The sequence below is a fragment of the Phragmites australis genome, chromosome 24, assembly GCF_958298935.1.
Source record: "Phragmites australis chromosome 24, lpPhrAust1.1, whole genome shotgun sequence".
Lineage (NCBI taxonomy): Eukaryota > Viridiplantae > Streptophyta > Magnoliopsida > Poales > Poaceae > Phragmites > Phragmites australis.
In genome coordinates this window covers 335,394-352,916 of record NC_084944.1, presented here as the reverse complement: position 1 = coordinate 352,916, position 17,523 = coordinate 335,394, and the positions used below count along the sequence as shown (strand labels likewise).

The 17,523-nt window shown below is 43.5% G+C and overlaps 1 protein-coding gene across 1 annotated transcript; it reads right to left on the bottom strand.

The window, feature by feature from the left end:
* Window positions 1-15,419: 15,419 nt before the first annotated feature.
* On the bottom strand, window positions 15,420-16,896 carry LOC133907641 (inositol-tetrakisphosphate 1-kinase 1-like). Its single transcript, XM_062349711.1, has one exon. The coding sequence runs from the start codon at window positions 16,789-16,791 to the stop codon at window positions 15,763-15,765; it is 1,029 nt and encodes a 342-aa protein (XP_062205695.1). The 5' UTR covers window positions 16,792-16,896; the 3' UTR covers window positions 15,420-15,762.
* Between the last annotated feature and the right edge of the window lie 627 nt (window positions 16,897-17,523).

Genomic DNA, 17,523 nt, shown 5'->3' with positions numbered 1-17,523 from the left:
AAACACCAGAAAACATGAACACCTTGGAGGAGTCGCTGCTTTCTGTTCTTATAAGTTAAGACCCGTTGTCCCAACATCAATGCGTATCAAGAAAATGTTACCATCAGGGTTAACTCAAGGCACTTCTGAACTCAATAAAACAACCAAAAAAAGACACGAGAACTGTTAAAAAAGAATACATCGGCAAGAACTTCAAACATATTGCTCATAGGGTAAAAGACAACCGAAGGTGCCCGGTGACAAGAGATAGGCTACGCTGCTGGAGATAGAGAAGCGACTGACAACCACGAAAACAGGGCTTCTGTCTGAAATTTGATGCAACTAAGGCTGTGTTTGGTTAGCTTCATCCTGCATGAGACCGTCCAGAACGTGTTTGGTTCATTGGATGGTGCATCGTCCATGACGAGATCTCATACAAATTCTAGGTATATTCTCTCTAGATGTTGTGTCATCTCCTAGGCCAAAATCGATCGCAGGAAGAGACATCCAGGATCATGAACAGTAATCAAAATTTCACTCGGTTAAAACAGTGGTCTTCTGTTACTTAGAAATCATAAAACTTTTTACACGTGTTTCATAATCCATGTGCAATTCATTTTAATTGAATTCACTAAAATAACTATGCAGAATTGAAACTAAAATTATAAAAAATGACTACTTTTTATAACTTCTTAGCAATTCTTCTAACAATACGCCCTCCGCCGCCGCCGTCCAAAAACTACCTCCCTACAAGCCGTCGGTCAACTGGGTCTACAAGCCACCGTTAGTCGCCTCAGCTACCGTCAACCTCCCTCCAGAAGGTCCGTCGCTCCTTCCGCCACGTTGTTATGTGAGACGATCGAGCTATGGTGTCACAGGGTGACCTAGGCCGCCTCCCTGCCGCCGTAGATGCCGTCGACCGCCTCAAATGCCGCCAACGTATCAGGGTCCTTGCACCCAGTCAAGCTGCTCCAAGCGTTGATGAGCAGATCTCCGAAGAAGCTGCACAGCTGGGGCGTGGTAAACGGACCAAGCGAACCAGCGTCAGGATCAATGGCCCGGAGTGGGCTAATGATAGGCGTGGGCATGGCCCGTGAGAATGGCGCGTATATGTGTGGCGCGCGGCTTGAGTTGGAGGCAGGATGTAACAGATAACGATAGACTCCTTCCTCCCCCTTCTCTGCTCTCTGCCCCCTTCTCCAAGATGAACTGCGACGAGTTGTTATGAACAAGCCGATTCAATCCGTCGTCCTACGCCTTCTCTAATCTCTCCACCCCTTCTCTAATATTGGCTGCTAACATCCTGGTATCAGAGACATTCGATCCTCCGCAAGCTGGAGAGCCACGATCACTTCACGCGTCTCCAGAAGAAGCAAGGTGTCATGGATCCGCAGACCAAGTTGATCATCGAGGCGATGGAGAAGCACCTCGACCACAGGCTCAACCTCAAGTTCGAGGAGTCCGACCTCAAGTGGGAGAAGCGGCTTCACGAGCTGGATCTGCAGCGAGAGGACCGCATCGCCGCGCTCGAGACGACGGCGGCGGCGTTGGAGTCCTGGAAGCCGCAAATCGAGGGCGTCGTCGACACCGTCAAACTACAAGTTTCCAAGCTCAACAAGCACCTCGAGCGAATCGCGCTCGATCCAGTGGCGGGGAATGCGGGACTCCTCGGACAGTCCATGTCGGCTACCGCGCGCCCACCTGCCGGATCACCAGCCAACGGCCCCGATGGGCACCGCGTCGACACTTCACACCGGGAGCATGAGTTTGGGTCCGTGATGACCTACACTCACCTCCCGGTCAAGGGTACGTTCGATCACAATTCTTCTAAGCAATTCATGGATACGTCCCATTCTGTTGGTCGCTTAGGAACTCGATCACCACACACTCATCACACCAGTTCCCCATACCTCAACACAAAAATCCTGAAGATCAATTTTCCCCCATTTGATGGTAGTAGCCCTCGCTTGTGGCAATCGCGGTGCGAAGATTATTTTGATCTCTATGCGGTTTCCCTTGAGATTTGGATCAAAGTCGCCTCAATGCACTTCACGGGTGCAGCGGCCCGCTGGCTTCAGTCAGTGGATCACCGTGTGCGCCATATCGGTTGGGCACAGTTCTGCATCATGTTGCATGACCGATTTGGTAGAGATGAGCATGACCTTCTCATTCGCCAGCTCTTTCACATCAAGCAATCTGGCTCTGTGCATGAGTACATTGACCAATTCTTTGCCTTAGTAGATCAATTAGTGGCCTATGAATATGTCACAGATCCCAGATACTACACTATGAGGTTTATATATGGTCTCTGTGATGATATTAAGTCCATGGTGTTAGTGCAACGTCCACAAGACTTCGATACTGCGTGTGTTCTTGCGTCTTTGCAGGAGGAGGTGGCGGATACAGCACGCAAACGGGAGTACCGCAAGCCGGATTATTCTGTTCCCAAAGGAATTTCTAAAGGCCCTCATCCACTACCACCACCTCCCAGTGCAACTAGCTACACCAGTTCAAGGCAATTGGACACCCACCGTCATACTGATCCGCCTAAGTCTCTGTCAGTGGAGGAGAAGATGGCAAATCTTCGTGCCTACCGCAAAGCCAAAGGATTATGTCACAAGTGTGGGGAAAAGTGGAGCAGGGACCATACTTGTGCCCCTACAATTCAGCTCCATGCTCTCCAAGATATCCTAGAACTCTTTCCTGATGCGGATGATGCTGTCACAGTTATTTCTCAGCAAGCTGACAAAGTTGATTACCAGTTGCAGGTACCCGAGGCTGTTCTTCAACGCCATCTCATACGCCGTGGTGACAAATCAGTTGCTCAGTCCTTGATCAAGTGGTCGTCCAGGCCTGCGGCACATGCGTCATGGGAGGATACTGAAGCTCTTCGCCAAGCCTTTCCGTACGCGCCTGTTTGGGGACAAGCAGGCACTCAAGCGAGGGGGAATGTCAGGGTCCTTGCACCCAGTCAAGCTGCTCCAAGCGCTAATGACAAGATCTCCGAAGAAGCTGCACAGCTGGGGTGTGGCAAAAGGACCAAGCGGACCAGCGTCAGGATCAATGGGCCGGAGTGGGCTAACGATAGGCGTGGGCGTGGCCTGTGAGAATGGCGCGTATATGTGTGACGTGTGGCTTGAGTTGGAGGCAGGATGTAACAGATAACGATAGACTCCTTCCTCCCCCTTCTCTGCTCTCTGCCCCCTTCTCCAAGATGAACTGCGACGAGTTGTTATGAACAAGCCGATTCAATCCATCGTCCTACGCCTTCTCTGATCTCTCCACCCCTTCTCTAATATTGGCTGCTAACACAACGGCCCCTCCCAAAATTCCAACACCTCCTGCTCGAACGTCGTTGCTCGGCCTCCTCCGCTAGTTGGCATTCACTGGTCAACAAACCATTCCCTGCTCTCAAAAGGCTACCAATTTGAGGTGCAGCTGCCGCTGCTGCAATCTGTTCAGCTGTCCCTGGAGCACTGACCCTCTGCGATCCCCCTTGATTAGCTTCTCGCCTTGGTGTTGGATCAGCACCATGGATCCCTAATGGAGCTCACTCAGGATTGGGACTTCTCAACTGGAAAGCAGTTTCAGGCTGAAGTCCTCTCACATTTCAACTCTTCGGTGCATCATCGATCCTCATCACCCAAGGGCAACTTCTACCTGCTTGCAGTTTTTCGTCGCTACACCTTCCATTTAACAGAGGAATCAGCAAGTCTGGCTCTTCATGCTTGCTTGGGTGGAGCTCCTGCTGGTTTCCATGTGACTTTTTAGCACGACCATCATTTCTGTTTCTCCGTTGCCTCTAAGCACGCTGGTCTGCATATATGTTCTATGAAAAGATTTATTTCCAAGAACTTTGATGTCTATTTCCACCTCTGGCGAGATGGAGGTGATCAGTGGGCTCGAGAGAGAAAAGCTTGGGACATTAAGGAGGAAAAATCTTGGACTCTAGTTTCTTATTGTTCACCTAAGCCCAGGAAAACAAAGCATGTTTCTTTTGCTCCTAAGATTGTGCAAGACTCTTCGGTTATGAAGTTCAAGCCTGCATGTGCTCCTCCCTCCATCAGAATTGGAAATATCTTTTATCCTATAGATCATCCCAAGCAAAGCTTCTTCATTGGTGTTCGTCATGTCCAATGTGTTTGACAGAGGAGTTCTTTCTCCTCTTTGCAGAAAAGCAATGGGCCAAACTCAAGGTCAGATATTCAGCTAAGGAAAACCTTTGCCAGTCTGAAGCATGATCTTGGCATTGAAGGTGTTGCGCTGCACACCTCCCCATGCAACCAACTTAAGTCCACGCTAACCCCCTCATAGTTGCCAGCCAATGTATGAGATACTGCCTTCTCTCACCCAGAACCCTCTAAATTAATTTGTTTTAATTGCTTGGGGATGGGCCACTTTGCTAGAGATTGTTCAAAATAGGTGAGATGCAAGTACTGCTTTAATTATGGTCATATTGCAAAAACATGCTTCAAGAGGCGAGGGCTCAAATGGCGGAAAAAATATGAAAAGAAAGTAACTTTTATTAATTTCTATTGCATCGGGGACTCACCATCTCATAATGGTAATTTGCATCCATTTGGGGGTTTCACTATTTGAGGAGAGCCGGAGCAGGTACAAATATTGCCTGATCAACACCTGCAACCTCACAAAGGTGATGGAGATTGCAACAATACAGTGATGTCAACTCAGCAACCTCAACAAAACAACGGTTGGTCAACACGCCCATTAGTGCCAACACACCAACATCAAGTGGATGAACAATCAGAATTCCCAGAGGCTAGTAAAGCAATTGGATCTTCTTCACCATCAGTAAATCATTTCTTTCTGCAAGGACATGCCCCATAACACAATTTGCAGCTCCAACATCAGCAAGACCACCAAGTACCACATGTTGTCATACCAATTACAATGGTACAACAACAAGCTCAGTGACAGTCCTTTGTGATAAATGCTCACAAGAAGATAATTGCAGTTAATTTTACTGGCCAATGGTCTGCTATATGGATGCAACAAGTGCATATTGCATTGCCATCCACACAGTTCACCTTTCAATTACAACAACAAGCTCAGTGACAGTCCTTTGTGATAAATGCTCACAAGAAGATAATTGCAGTTGATTTTACTGGCCAATGGTCTGCTATATGGATGTGCCTATTGCATTGCCATCCACATAGTTCACCTTTCAATTACCAGCCCATACCTCTCACACCATCATGCTGCAACAATTGATGGTATCATTTCTCTTATGGATGCAGTCCCAAAACCCGTGTAAGTTCCTCCAACGCAGGTTGCTCTTAGTTCGGAGTTCAGATTGCAGAACTTAACGACCCCCCAGGAAAGTGTAATGGAAAAACAAGAAATAAAATCATGGGAAAAATATACCATCGTGAAGTCAAACATGGTCTTCAAGAAAACATATGTAAGAAGAAAGTTCAAAGGAAGCAAACCACTGAGAGACTACACTGTCATAAAGATATATGTTAGAAGAAAGAAGAGAAAAACCAATGCAGAGATAGCTACAGGTTTAGAACTTGTCTCACCTCAAGTAGAGGCAATTGGTAAATGAAATGATGTGGGTGCTACACCACTGACAGAAGACAAGCTTAGGAGAAGTTTGAGGTTGCGAAACAAAAACAAGGGCTGCAAGCAGGAGATTTGCTTTTGCACCACCAGTAGAAAGAAGAAAAGTAGACAACCATCTAGCTTGCAGGACCTTGATGCCTTAGTGGGCAATGTTTCATCTCTTCATATTTTCCATGGCCCAATTAAATTCCTAGATTTAGCTGACCTCAATAACTCAGTGGAACCTTATCCAGAAATACCTATCTCTGCTGTTTAGGCAGTGGCGGTACAAAGATGTCGACTATCTCCTAAGGAGGTGTCGTTGGAGCTGTTAATGGTGCAAAGGGAGGAGAATCAGCAATTACTTGAAACTAAAAGCTCATAGGCAAGCAAGCTTTTGACCATGAATAGTACAAATAGGAGTTGGAATGCCCTTAATTGGAATATCAGGGGTCTAAACTCTGATGAAAAGTGTAGAGCAGTCAAAGAAAAGTTTGAAGAAAGTTGTTGTGCTATCTTCTGTATACAAGAAACTAAAAGGGAAATCATCGATAACTCTTTCATGAGGAGCCTGGCCCCTAGAAGATTCAACAAATTTGCCTTTGCTCCATTAGTGGCTACCTCTGGTGGAATTCTAATAGGATGGAACATCACATTATTCATTGGCCAAGTTCATCATATTTCACCCTATGCTATCACTATACATTTCACTTCAATGCACAATGCAGAATAATGGATCTTAACAACAGTATATGGACCCTGCCAAGGAATTGAAATGAACGAATTTGTTCACTGGCTTAATAATCTGACAATAAGTGATTCCTGTAATTGGATGTTCATTGGGCACTTTAACTTCTATAGATCTACCGAGGATAGAAATAGGCCAGGAGGAAACATCAATGATATTTTGATTTTCAATGAAATTATCAGTAATTTGGGGCTTCTTGAAGTCCCCCTAAAAGGAAGTTTACCTAGAGCAACATACAGGAAGAGCCATTTCTTGAGTAGTTGGATTGGTGTTTCACCTCAGTAAATTGGATTTCAACATATCCAAATACTCTTCTTCTACCCATGGCTAAACCATAATCAGATCATATCCCTTGCATGGTTCAAATTGGCACAAAGATACCCAAAGCTTAGATTTTTTTATTTGAGAATTACTATATTGAGAATCCATGTTTCTATGAGATAGTGCATGCAGCTTGGAACACTGAGATAAGAGCATCTAATACTGCAACCAAGATAGTAGCCAAGATCAAAAATCCTTAGGAGAGTTCTTAAAAGGTGAAGCAAATCAATCTCACAGTTAAACAAACTAATCAAGGAGTGCAATGACATTCTTGAAATCTTAGATAAGCTAGAAGAGCAAAGACCTTTATACACACAAGAAAACAATTTTAGAAATATCCTTAAAAGGCACATACTGCAACTTCTTAAATACAAGAATGAATACTGGAGGAAAAGGTGTACCATTAGATGGGTAAAATTTGGAGATGAGGATACAAAATTCTTTCATGCAGCGGCAAGAGAGAGATATAGAATAAACACAATTACCATTCTAGAGACATTTGATGGAAGAATGGTCACTGATTACAATGAGAAATCCGCGATCTTGTGGGAAGCCTACATGACAAGATGGGTCACTCTGATCAGCCAACAATGCTCTATAACCTAGAGGATCTAGTACAACTTCATGATAGTCTAGAAGGGTTATCTGAGCCATTTACTAAGGAAGAGATTGACAACATTATCAAAAAAATGCCACTAGACAGGTCACCCGGTCCTGATAGTTTTAATGGGCTATTTTGAAAGAAATGCTGGCATATCATTAAAGATAATTTTTATGATCTTTGCAATGATTTCTATTATGGTACTTAGACCTTGAATCAATCAACAACTCCTTCATCACTTTGATTCCAAAGATTAACAACCCTGCGGATAAATGACTTTAGACCCATTTCACTCCTAAACTCAGTGCTCAAGCTTGTCACTAAATTTCTTGCTAATAGATTGCAATTAGTAATTCTTTCCATCATTCACAAAAATCAATATAGCTTTATCAGGAGCAGAACTATTCAAAACTGTTTGGCATGAGCATATGAGTATCTTCATCAATGTCACCACTCCAAAAAAAAAAAAGATATGGTTATTATGAAACTTGATTTTAAAAATGTTTTTGTTACTGTTAAGCATCAAATCATTTTCGATATGCTAAAACAGCTTGGTTTCACAGACAAATGGATAAAATGGGTGAAAAGAATTTCAAGCTTAGGCATATCTTCCATCCTACTCAACGGAGTCCCTGGTAAATCATTTCACTGTAGAGGGGGGGGGGGTGTCAGACAAGGAGATCTATTATTCCCCATTTTATTTGTTATTACAGCTGAGCTCCTTTAGTACATCATCTCATCAACAAGGCCTATACCATGGGTTTGCTCACTTCCCCTCTGGAACATACTCACACTAGTGATTTCTCTATAGTCCAGTATGCGGATGACATAATTCTGATCATTAAAGCCTCTCAAAGAGAATTATTCTACCTAAGAGGTCTTCTTCAGAGTTTCACACAATCCACGGGTTTAAAAGTTAACTATTCAAAATCTTGTCTAGTGCCTATCAATATTATAGGTGACAAAGCACAACAACTACCTGGAGTCTTTGGATGTCAAGTAGGTTCCTTACCATTCACATATCTCGGTCTGCCTCTCGGCACAACAAAGCCAAGAGTTAAGGATCATGCCCCCCTCATGAATAAAGTTGAAAGAAGAATAACGACAATATCCTCTATGCTAACCAGTGCTGGCAGACTTACTCTTGTCAACTCTATTATCTCATCTTTGCCTACCTACACCATGTGCACCTTGAAGGTACCAACCACAGTGATTGAAAGTATTAACAAAGCAAGAAAACGTTGCCTATGGAGAGGTTTATATGACAATGCAAGAGAGAAGTCTCTTGTTGCATGGAAGAAAGCTTGTATTCCAAAACATAAAGGTGGGCTCAGGGTGATTAATCTGCGCATACAAAATGAAGCGCTCCTTCTAAAACATCTTCATAAGTTCTACAACAAGATAGACATCCCATGGGTAAATCTAATCTGGAACACTCACTATGCAAATGGCCAAATCTCCCATACAACACAAGATAAGGGATCCTTCTGGTGGAAGGATATCATGAGCTTTTGTGATCATTTTAGAGGTGTTGCTTCACCTATTGCAGGGGATGGTTCTACTATTTTGCTATGGAATGATGTTTGGAATGGAAGTTATCTCAAATACGAACTTCCCTAGACTATTCTCCTTTGCAAAAAAAAAAAAATGTATCATTGGCACAGTTCATTTATGATAATTCTCCAGAACCGCATTTTCACAGACCTCTAAGTCAAAAGCTTACACAAAACTACGCATTTTGCAAAACAAACTTCAATAAATAGACAAACAGACACATGACCGTATTGTTGGGGAACTACGTATTCTTCATGCAAATTCTATGCTATCCCCTACAAATCAATCACGCCGCCGACACCATTCCTATGGATATGGAAATCTAAGTGTTGCAAGAAGCTCAAGGTTCACATGTGGCTCCTCTTCATGGATAGACTCAACACTAGAAACCTACTCAAAAGGAAGAATTACACGATAGAAGGAGACAATTACAATTGTGTCATGTGCGAACACAATATCAAAGAAACCACCTATCACCTGTTCTTCGAATGCCCATTCAGTGTTAGATGTTGGGATTCACTTGGTATAATGTGTGATCACTCAATTAGTTTCTTCCCAATATTACAGAAGACAAAAGATGACTTCCAAAATTAGTTCTTCATAGAAATCTTCACAACCTTGACCTGAGAAATTTGGAAGTAAAGAAATGCTCTCATATTTTAGAAAACAAGACCAAGTTTTCAACAGTAAAAAGCAAATTTTGCGGATACTGTAAACCTGCACCTACGTAGAATGAGCTCTAAGGGTCTATTTGTTTCCCTCCGGGTTGTAGGAATCTTGATTGTAGATCATGGATTGTAAAAGCTGATGTTGTTTGGCAAGTGAGATTCTGGGATGGTTGGTTTGCTGTATTTGGATATCAAAAGTCGGTAATACCCCTAGATGTTTAGGGTGGCATTTGTGTGCTGTTGTTGCTACGTCTCACATTTATCCTACAATAGTTTCTGACTGGCAAACAAGCAAAATGATTGACCGGCAAACAAGCAAAGTTTAGCCAATCTTATTTATCCTACAATAGCTCCTGACCGGCAAACAAGCAAATGTACATCAAATTGGAATGGCGTTTACCTTAGAAATATGATTATGCATAAATAAAATAACAAAAGGTACATCATCCATACAAATTTGAAATTTTGTCCATACAAATAACTTGTCGAAAATAATCTACTCTCTCATAGCAAACAAAGCATTAGCAATATTATCACGGAAGTCATTCATATCTCCTTCTTGAGATGAAGATACCCCAATACCCCAATGCATTGCCACCGCTCCCTTGAGATGAAGATGCTTAGAGTTGGTATTGGCTTGTAGTTTTCATCTTGATTACACATATCAAATTCTTTATCCCTCAAAGCACTATCTCGAATGAAGTTATGAAGAGTCATGCATGCAAATATTATTTTTGTTTGATTAAGTATAGGGTAACTTGGTAAGTCCAATAATATTCTTCACTTCATTTTTAAAACACCAAACGATCGTTCGATCACATTGCGAAGAGATGAATGAAAGTGATTGTATACCTCTTTTTTGCCACTAGGACATGGGTCTTGTCGAAACTCTGATAAATGGTACTTTGTCTTTTTGTATGAAGCTAGAAAATTGGCTCGATTAGGATAGCCCGAGTTAACAAGATAAAATTTTTCTGAAAAACAAAGTTCAACATGAGAAAAAATATTGATATTGAAGCTAGTGAGATGACAATGAAACAATATGTGACTATACCATGTGGAGGATGTGAAAACTTATCGGCATACTTGCGCAAAGCATCATTGAACACCCTCATATCATGTACTAATCCGGGCCATCCGGCAATAATGAAAGTGAACCTCACGTCGAAGTCACATACAACTAACACATTTTAAGTGGAATATCCATATCGTCCCACATGAGCAACCAACTGTTTGGAAGCCACAATAACAAATATGTGTGTACCATCTATTGCACCAATGCAATTATGAAAATATGGTACAAAATGAGCAACTAGAAGTCTAGTATGCACTGTATTGAACTCTAGATTTCTTGGTTTGACAATATCTACTGAGAGAAGATATATACTATCCAATACTTCATGAAATTTCCTACTTATTATTTTGGTTGATCTCTCAAACCGGTTTGCAACTTGGCCAAATGACTGTGGAGCCCCAATAATCCATAAAAATATGGCTAAACATTCAATTGAAGTCATATTGCTAGTTGACTGCAAGCCATAACTTGATACCAACAAGTCATGAAGACTATCAAAAAGTGGCCTACTCATCCTAAACATGTTATAGCAATATGTTAGATGATTCAATGTTCTCATAACCCAATCATAACCCGAGACAAGCGATTCTCTCCTCACCGCTTTGTTCAAGAAAAGTATCACCATATTACGTACCAAAAGCACATGCTACTGCTTCATATTCTTAAAGTAAATCTAGTTGATTAAGTGCAACCTCAAATTTTCGTCCTCATCATCACTTCCACTTGTGTTCATCTATGAACAAATTTATGATAGGTTACACAACTGACAATTGAACAACAAATTAACATCCTTCAAACAAATATTACATAGCAGTAGATACGTCTATTGAACAACAAATTAACATAAGTTCAAGTAAATATTACATAGCAGTAAATAGGTCCATTGAACAACAAATTAACATAAATTCATTAAAATATTTGAGGACTACAAATAGCCTTCTTTCTAACACCACATCTTCAACCAATTGAGCTTTCCTTCTTTGGTTGTTATGGTGCGGAACACATCACGGTGTTCAACTTTAACAAAAAAAAAACTAGCTAGCCATGAAATGCTCTACAATTCCTTCACCTACACCAGACTCCATAGCTGATGCCATCGCTTCCTTAATGGATTTAGACCTCAATTCACCTTGCATCACCTTCTTGGCTACAACACTATTAGCCTGCATAGTATCCAGTATGCCATTCATTATCTTAACTATGGGGTTCTTTACTCTCTTCTTTGAGCTAGTAGCAGTATTTCTACTACCCCCTCTCTTCAATGGATTGGAACCTTCAACAACATCTTCATCTTCTCCTCCAGCTCCTTCACCAACTTCTTCACCATGTCCTCCAAAACCTTCAGCAACTCCTTCACCATGTCCTCCAAAACCTTCACCAACTCCTTCACCAGGAACACAAGAAGAAAAACCATCTACTGCTATATGATGAAACATGATCTCCAGTTCATCTAGACACTATCGTGGACCATCCTTAAGTTTCTTCCATTCTTCATGTTCCTGAAAAACATAGACAATATTAGGATCACTATGGCTGCAATACAGTAGGATGTACAAAATGTACAACACTACAAATTTAGTACCTTTGTGTTCTCTATCCATCATGTGGGGCTTGCCGTCACCGTTCCTTTAGCACTATCCCATCCTAGGCCTGTCTATTTATTAATGCTTATCCAGAAGCTATATAGACCCTTAAGTGTATCCCATCCATTCTTAAGTTGCATTTTAGTGTAACACAATCCTATCCTTAATAAGTACTTCTCAGCTATGTTCTTGTAGCCTCTAGTTGTTATAACACCAAGAAGCTTATTCCCAGCTCTTATTTCCTCCTCACATATTTCACAAAATGTCATATTGTTTACGGTTCTCCAATCAGCTTTGTCTGGAACAAACTCGTCCTTCTATCAGTAAAAAAATTACAGCAAGCAAACAATTCAATTAGATAGAAATCACATCTGTACAGGACATACACAGACCTAGGTTCTTGTTGTGAACATATCAGTCACTAGTTGTATAGCTACAAATATTTGCCTTCTACTAATATGAATGCTACAAAATGCCATATTATTTACGGTTCTCCAATCGGCTTTGTCTGGGACAAAGTCGTCCTTCTATCGATAAAAAAATTACAGCAAGCAAACAATTCAATTAGTTCTAGCATCAGTTCTAGCATCAAGCAACAGATCGGTTCTCAAGTTCAAAATGTGTGTTCGGCCAAAATAGATCATCTACTGATATGAACGTTACAAGCATTTCATCAGTTTTAGCATCAGGCACATATCAGTTCACGCAACGGCTAAACATCAGTCAAACGATTCAATTACATACAATCCCACATTAGTCAACCATTCAGTTGAACTTGTACCTACAAATCATAGTATATGTATACACACTTATAGCTACAAATCACACATCAGACACAGATCACAACCATGCACAAAATTGCCTTTGGTTTGTTTACCTCAGATGAAGCACGAGCTGCACTTGCACCTTTGCCACGACTGCGGGAGCCAACAGGGTCGACGGGCCGGGCCGCGATGTCTGGAGGGGCGACGGGGCGGGCTGCTGTGGCTGGAGGTGCGCGAGGCCGGGCCGCTACGCCTGGAGACACGGCGGGAGGTGCGCCAGATCGGGATGCCTCGCCAGCGATGGCGTCCCTGAAGGCGAGGGTGGCCGCGCTCGGGTAGGACGAGCTCGCACCACGAGTCAAGGCGGGGAAGAGTTGACGAGCGCCGGGAGTCAGGTTGTGCGCCACCACGTTGACCTCCTCCACCGGATCCCATTTGCTCGCGCCGGGGAGGCCCTCCATCTTAGGGTGACGACGCTAGGGTTTCACGAGAGAGAGCGAGCCAGAGGAGTTAGGGAGAGAGACCGAGCAAGCCAGAAGATGGAGAAAAGCGATTCGATCGGATCACATGCCGATGACACAGGTGGGTAATACTAGGCAACTTGAGGACTAGTCTCGTTTCCGCTCTCCACACAATCTATAGAAGCTCCGTCGAGCTAGATTGTGGATTCGGCCACAATCCGAGGCTTGGATTGTGACAATCCATTTCCGAGTCGACCCATTTGTTTGCACAATCGGATTGTGAAGCAAAATCTATAATCCACAATCCGAAACAAAGGGGCCCTAACATTAGCCTCAATGTTTCCTCATAGCTTAGTTCTTTCATTTAGTGCTCTTTTCTCTCAAATAGCTTTCCTAGTTAGTGCCTTTTTGTGCAATATTAAACTCCTTTTCTTTTCCTGCACAGCTTTGTATCTCTTTTTCCCCCTTAATTAATTACCATTGTAGGGGTTTCCTCCACTATATTCCCCTAAAAAAATTCTTCTAACAATTATTAAGGACTCAAATAAATTCCTAAAAATTTGAAAAATTCAATAATATTCTTTTTTATGTGATGAACTAATTTCTAAAATTATTTCTAGCACTAGATTATATGGCGAATTTTTTTTTCCTTTTGTAATACTATGTTTATATACATTTTTATCATACTATACAAACCATCCAGCATCAATCCATTCAGGCAACCAAACAAAATCTTTTATCAAATCATCCTATTTCATAGGACCAACCAAATACATTTTCGTATCATATTATATATCCAACGAAACAAACTACTTGTACCAATTCATCCAAACCATCCTATCCCATTCAAACGCTAAGTAAATATAGATGCATTCTCCTCGCCAAAATATAGTGCTCAAGTTTTAAGGCAGGTGCTGGCAAGATGGATCAGGGTACTGACATAATAAATTGCCAAGTTGTCAAGGCGAATATGTTCATAAGTTGATTTTTTTGGAACCAGTCGCAGCAACATACAAACAAGGTCATCTCATATGTTTTGCCCTCTTGCTTCAAGCTTGAAACCTTGACTACTGTCGTTATGCACTCCAATTCATGACCCCGAAAATAGGATATGAAATTTATGCAACGGATTATAAAATACCGCTCTCTTTATGCAATTAGGTGCATAAACATAGCAACTGAGAGCAACAATGAAATCAGGTCCGGGAATATGATAGATAGATAAACTGAGAAGAAACACATCGACTGCAAACTAGAGATGCATGGTAAACAAGAGTTCACAGGAATGGATTCTAATGTTATAGATTGCTAATACCATATTTGATGACAGTCCCCTAAATGTGGATCTTAAAGTTCATAATCCACAATCCCAAGAACTTCAAGTATTACAGCCTTGTGTTCCAAAAAAATTAAAAAAACAGGAATCTCAAGGACTACTATTATTTGCCAAATTACCATGCTTAGAAGACAAGGAACTAACATAACATATTGTTGGCGTAACATAGCTGTTATATCTTTCCCAACTATTCCCCCTTGCAAAAACATTAGTTGCTCAAGTCCAATCACACACACAGACCCAAAAAAGAAAAGGAACATGAAGCTTGCCCAGAATATGAAGGAATGGCGTGTCTGCCAATCAGCTAATGTCAAACAAAACACAGACAATACAAAATGAGAATCCACTAAACTTAAAACAATCTGCGTTATGAAGGACTACCAAGGGGCAGCTTATCGTTAAAAAACTTTTGACGCCATAACAAGAAGGGAAAAAACTTCTACTTTGCATGCACAAAAAAAAAAAAGGGCAGACGGTCTGATCAGCCATCTCCCGTTTCGTTCAATGAGGCAACAAAATTCAGGGAGCCACATCATATACTGAGAACATATTCATCGCTGCAGTACCACTAAGATTGAGATAGGCACAAAAAAAAAACAGAGTCAACATTTGATCAGGGGATGATACTGCAACATTGCTCTAGGTTCTAGCTTTGAACTAACAACATATGTTTTAGAATTTCTAATTAGGCATGGTATGTAGGCACCAATTGGATTCTATAACAGAAGCTACCATCATTCCATGAGTTGCAGGAAGAGCAAAAATACGGAATTGGATTGTCATTCATCCATTGTTCAAGAACAAAAGGTTTGCGTACAGAGAAGAGAACACATTTTTCTTTAGAATTCCTGTTTGAGTTTTCTCTTACTCTCTTTTGTTCTGACCTCTGACTAAACTAGATGAAGCGACTTACGAAGAAGAACAGAAAGATACCTAGACAACTGGTATGGAAAAGAGTTAGGAGAAAGGATTTACACAGCAGGGTGCCCGGGCGTGCCGCCGATTCAAACCCAACTAAATCCCCTCGAATTCTGCATCCAGAACCAGCCCGCCACCTCGCATTCCCCAGACATCCAAGAATTGCAGGTTTGCAGTCATGCCGTCATCTTATTTCACCACTGCATGGTTGCTCCCCATCTCCTCCTTTTCTGGGTCAGCCGCGTCGTCCTTATGGACCATCTCCCAGAAGAAATCGGTGAGGACAGTCTCGTAGCCCGGCATCTTGGCATAACCCGGGAAGTAATTGATGTCAATGACGAGGTACCGGTCGCCGGCGCGGACATCCCGGATCATGTCGAAGTTGAAGAGCTGCAGGCCCAGCGCGCGGCGGAGGCCTCCGGCGACCTGGTCGACGAATGCGGCGGGCGGCATGACGGCGTCCTCGAGACTGATGTCCTCGTAGTACTCCTCTGCGGTGCGCTCGGTGGGGAGGTTGGAGACCTGGGAGAAGGAGACGGAGCCCTCTGCGGAAGCGTCGTCCTCGGGGGAGACGTCGGGCAGGCTGCGGCGCTTAACGCAGGTGACGTGCCCGCCGACGACGTAGACCTTGAAGATGACGCCGCCGTGATTGACGAACTCCTGGAGCACGAGCGGCGGGCGGAGCTTGCGGAGGCCCTCGCGGTGGTAGACGAGGGACATCTTGTGGGACTTGGCGGTGCCGTCAGCGACGAGGGGCTTGGCGATGAGCGGGAACCGGAGGGCGGCGAGGAGGCCGGAATCGACGAGCGCGTCGGCGTCGTAGACAACGACCTGGCTTGGGATGCCAAAGGTGCGATTTTTATCGTCGAGGGGGGCGTTATCGAGCTCGGAGACGACCTGGAGCATGGAGATGCGGTTGTGGAGGCGGTCGATGGCGTGGTGCGGGTCGACGACGGGGACGCCTGGGTGGCGCGCGGAGAAGGCCTCGAGCTGGGCGCGCCAGTCGTCACCGTAGAGCTTGTGAATGACGAGGTGGAAGGGACCCTGCTCGGTCAGGGGGCGCGAGGTGTCGACGGGGACGAGGTCCATGCCGCGCGCAGCGGCCTGCTCGACGAGCGACGGCTGGATGAAGCTCTGCTGCTTCTTGGGCGCGAGCGCGTAGCCGATGGCGTAGCGGCGGCTGTGGGGGTCGGCGGAGGAGGGGTCGGCGGCGGCCATTGGGTCGAGTGGGGAGGAATCGATGGAGATGGAAATGGATGGTTCTTGGAAATTTGTTGGAATTAGGTGGCGGCGGTGGTGGTGGTGGATAAAGGAAAGGAAGGACTATAGCGAGAAAAGGTGCCACACCACACGGATGTGATCGAGATGCCTTCCTTGTCTTCTATAATCAATCAAAATCAAATATCTTGGCTTTGAGGAATTGCTGCTGCTGCTGCTGCTGCTGCCCTTGTGAACCAGCAGCTTCTCCGTGGGCTCGGTTCACCGAATTAATATTCCTTCTACACCATTGTTGGATCGTGGATTCTGTCTGCCGCTGGCTAATGTGCTGAAAAACATGCACAATCGGTGAAAATTAGGTATGTTTTTCACAATTAAACCCCATGTTTTGCATGGCCTTGGAAATTTTGCCATGATCAATAGAATACGGAAAAGGCATCAATTGCATAGCTGGGCCGTAAGGCTTACGGAGAACAAGATGGCAAATGCATATGGGCTCATGGCTGGGTTGCTCTTGATGTTGTGGATTCTGCGAAAAGTATCTCTACTACTTACAAATTATAAAGTGTTTTCTGAATTTTTTTTTCATCCTCTACGTTCTGCCTCTCCACGTCTACTCCCTCTATTTGGCACCGACATGTGGATCCTCCCTGCATTCCCACTTCTGCTCCTCCCTCCTCCTTAGTTTTGATCTTCTTTTCTCTCCCTACCTCGCACCACACCACCGTCACC

Bases quoted from the DNA above. Each gene is read 5' to 3' on its own strand.
- LOC133907641 (XM_062349711.1), bottom strand. From the start codon at position 16,791: ATGGCCGCCGCCGACCCCTCCTCCGCCGACCCCCACAGCCGCCGCTAC.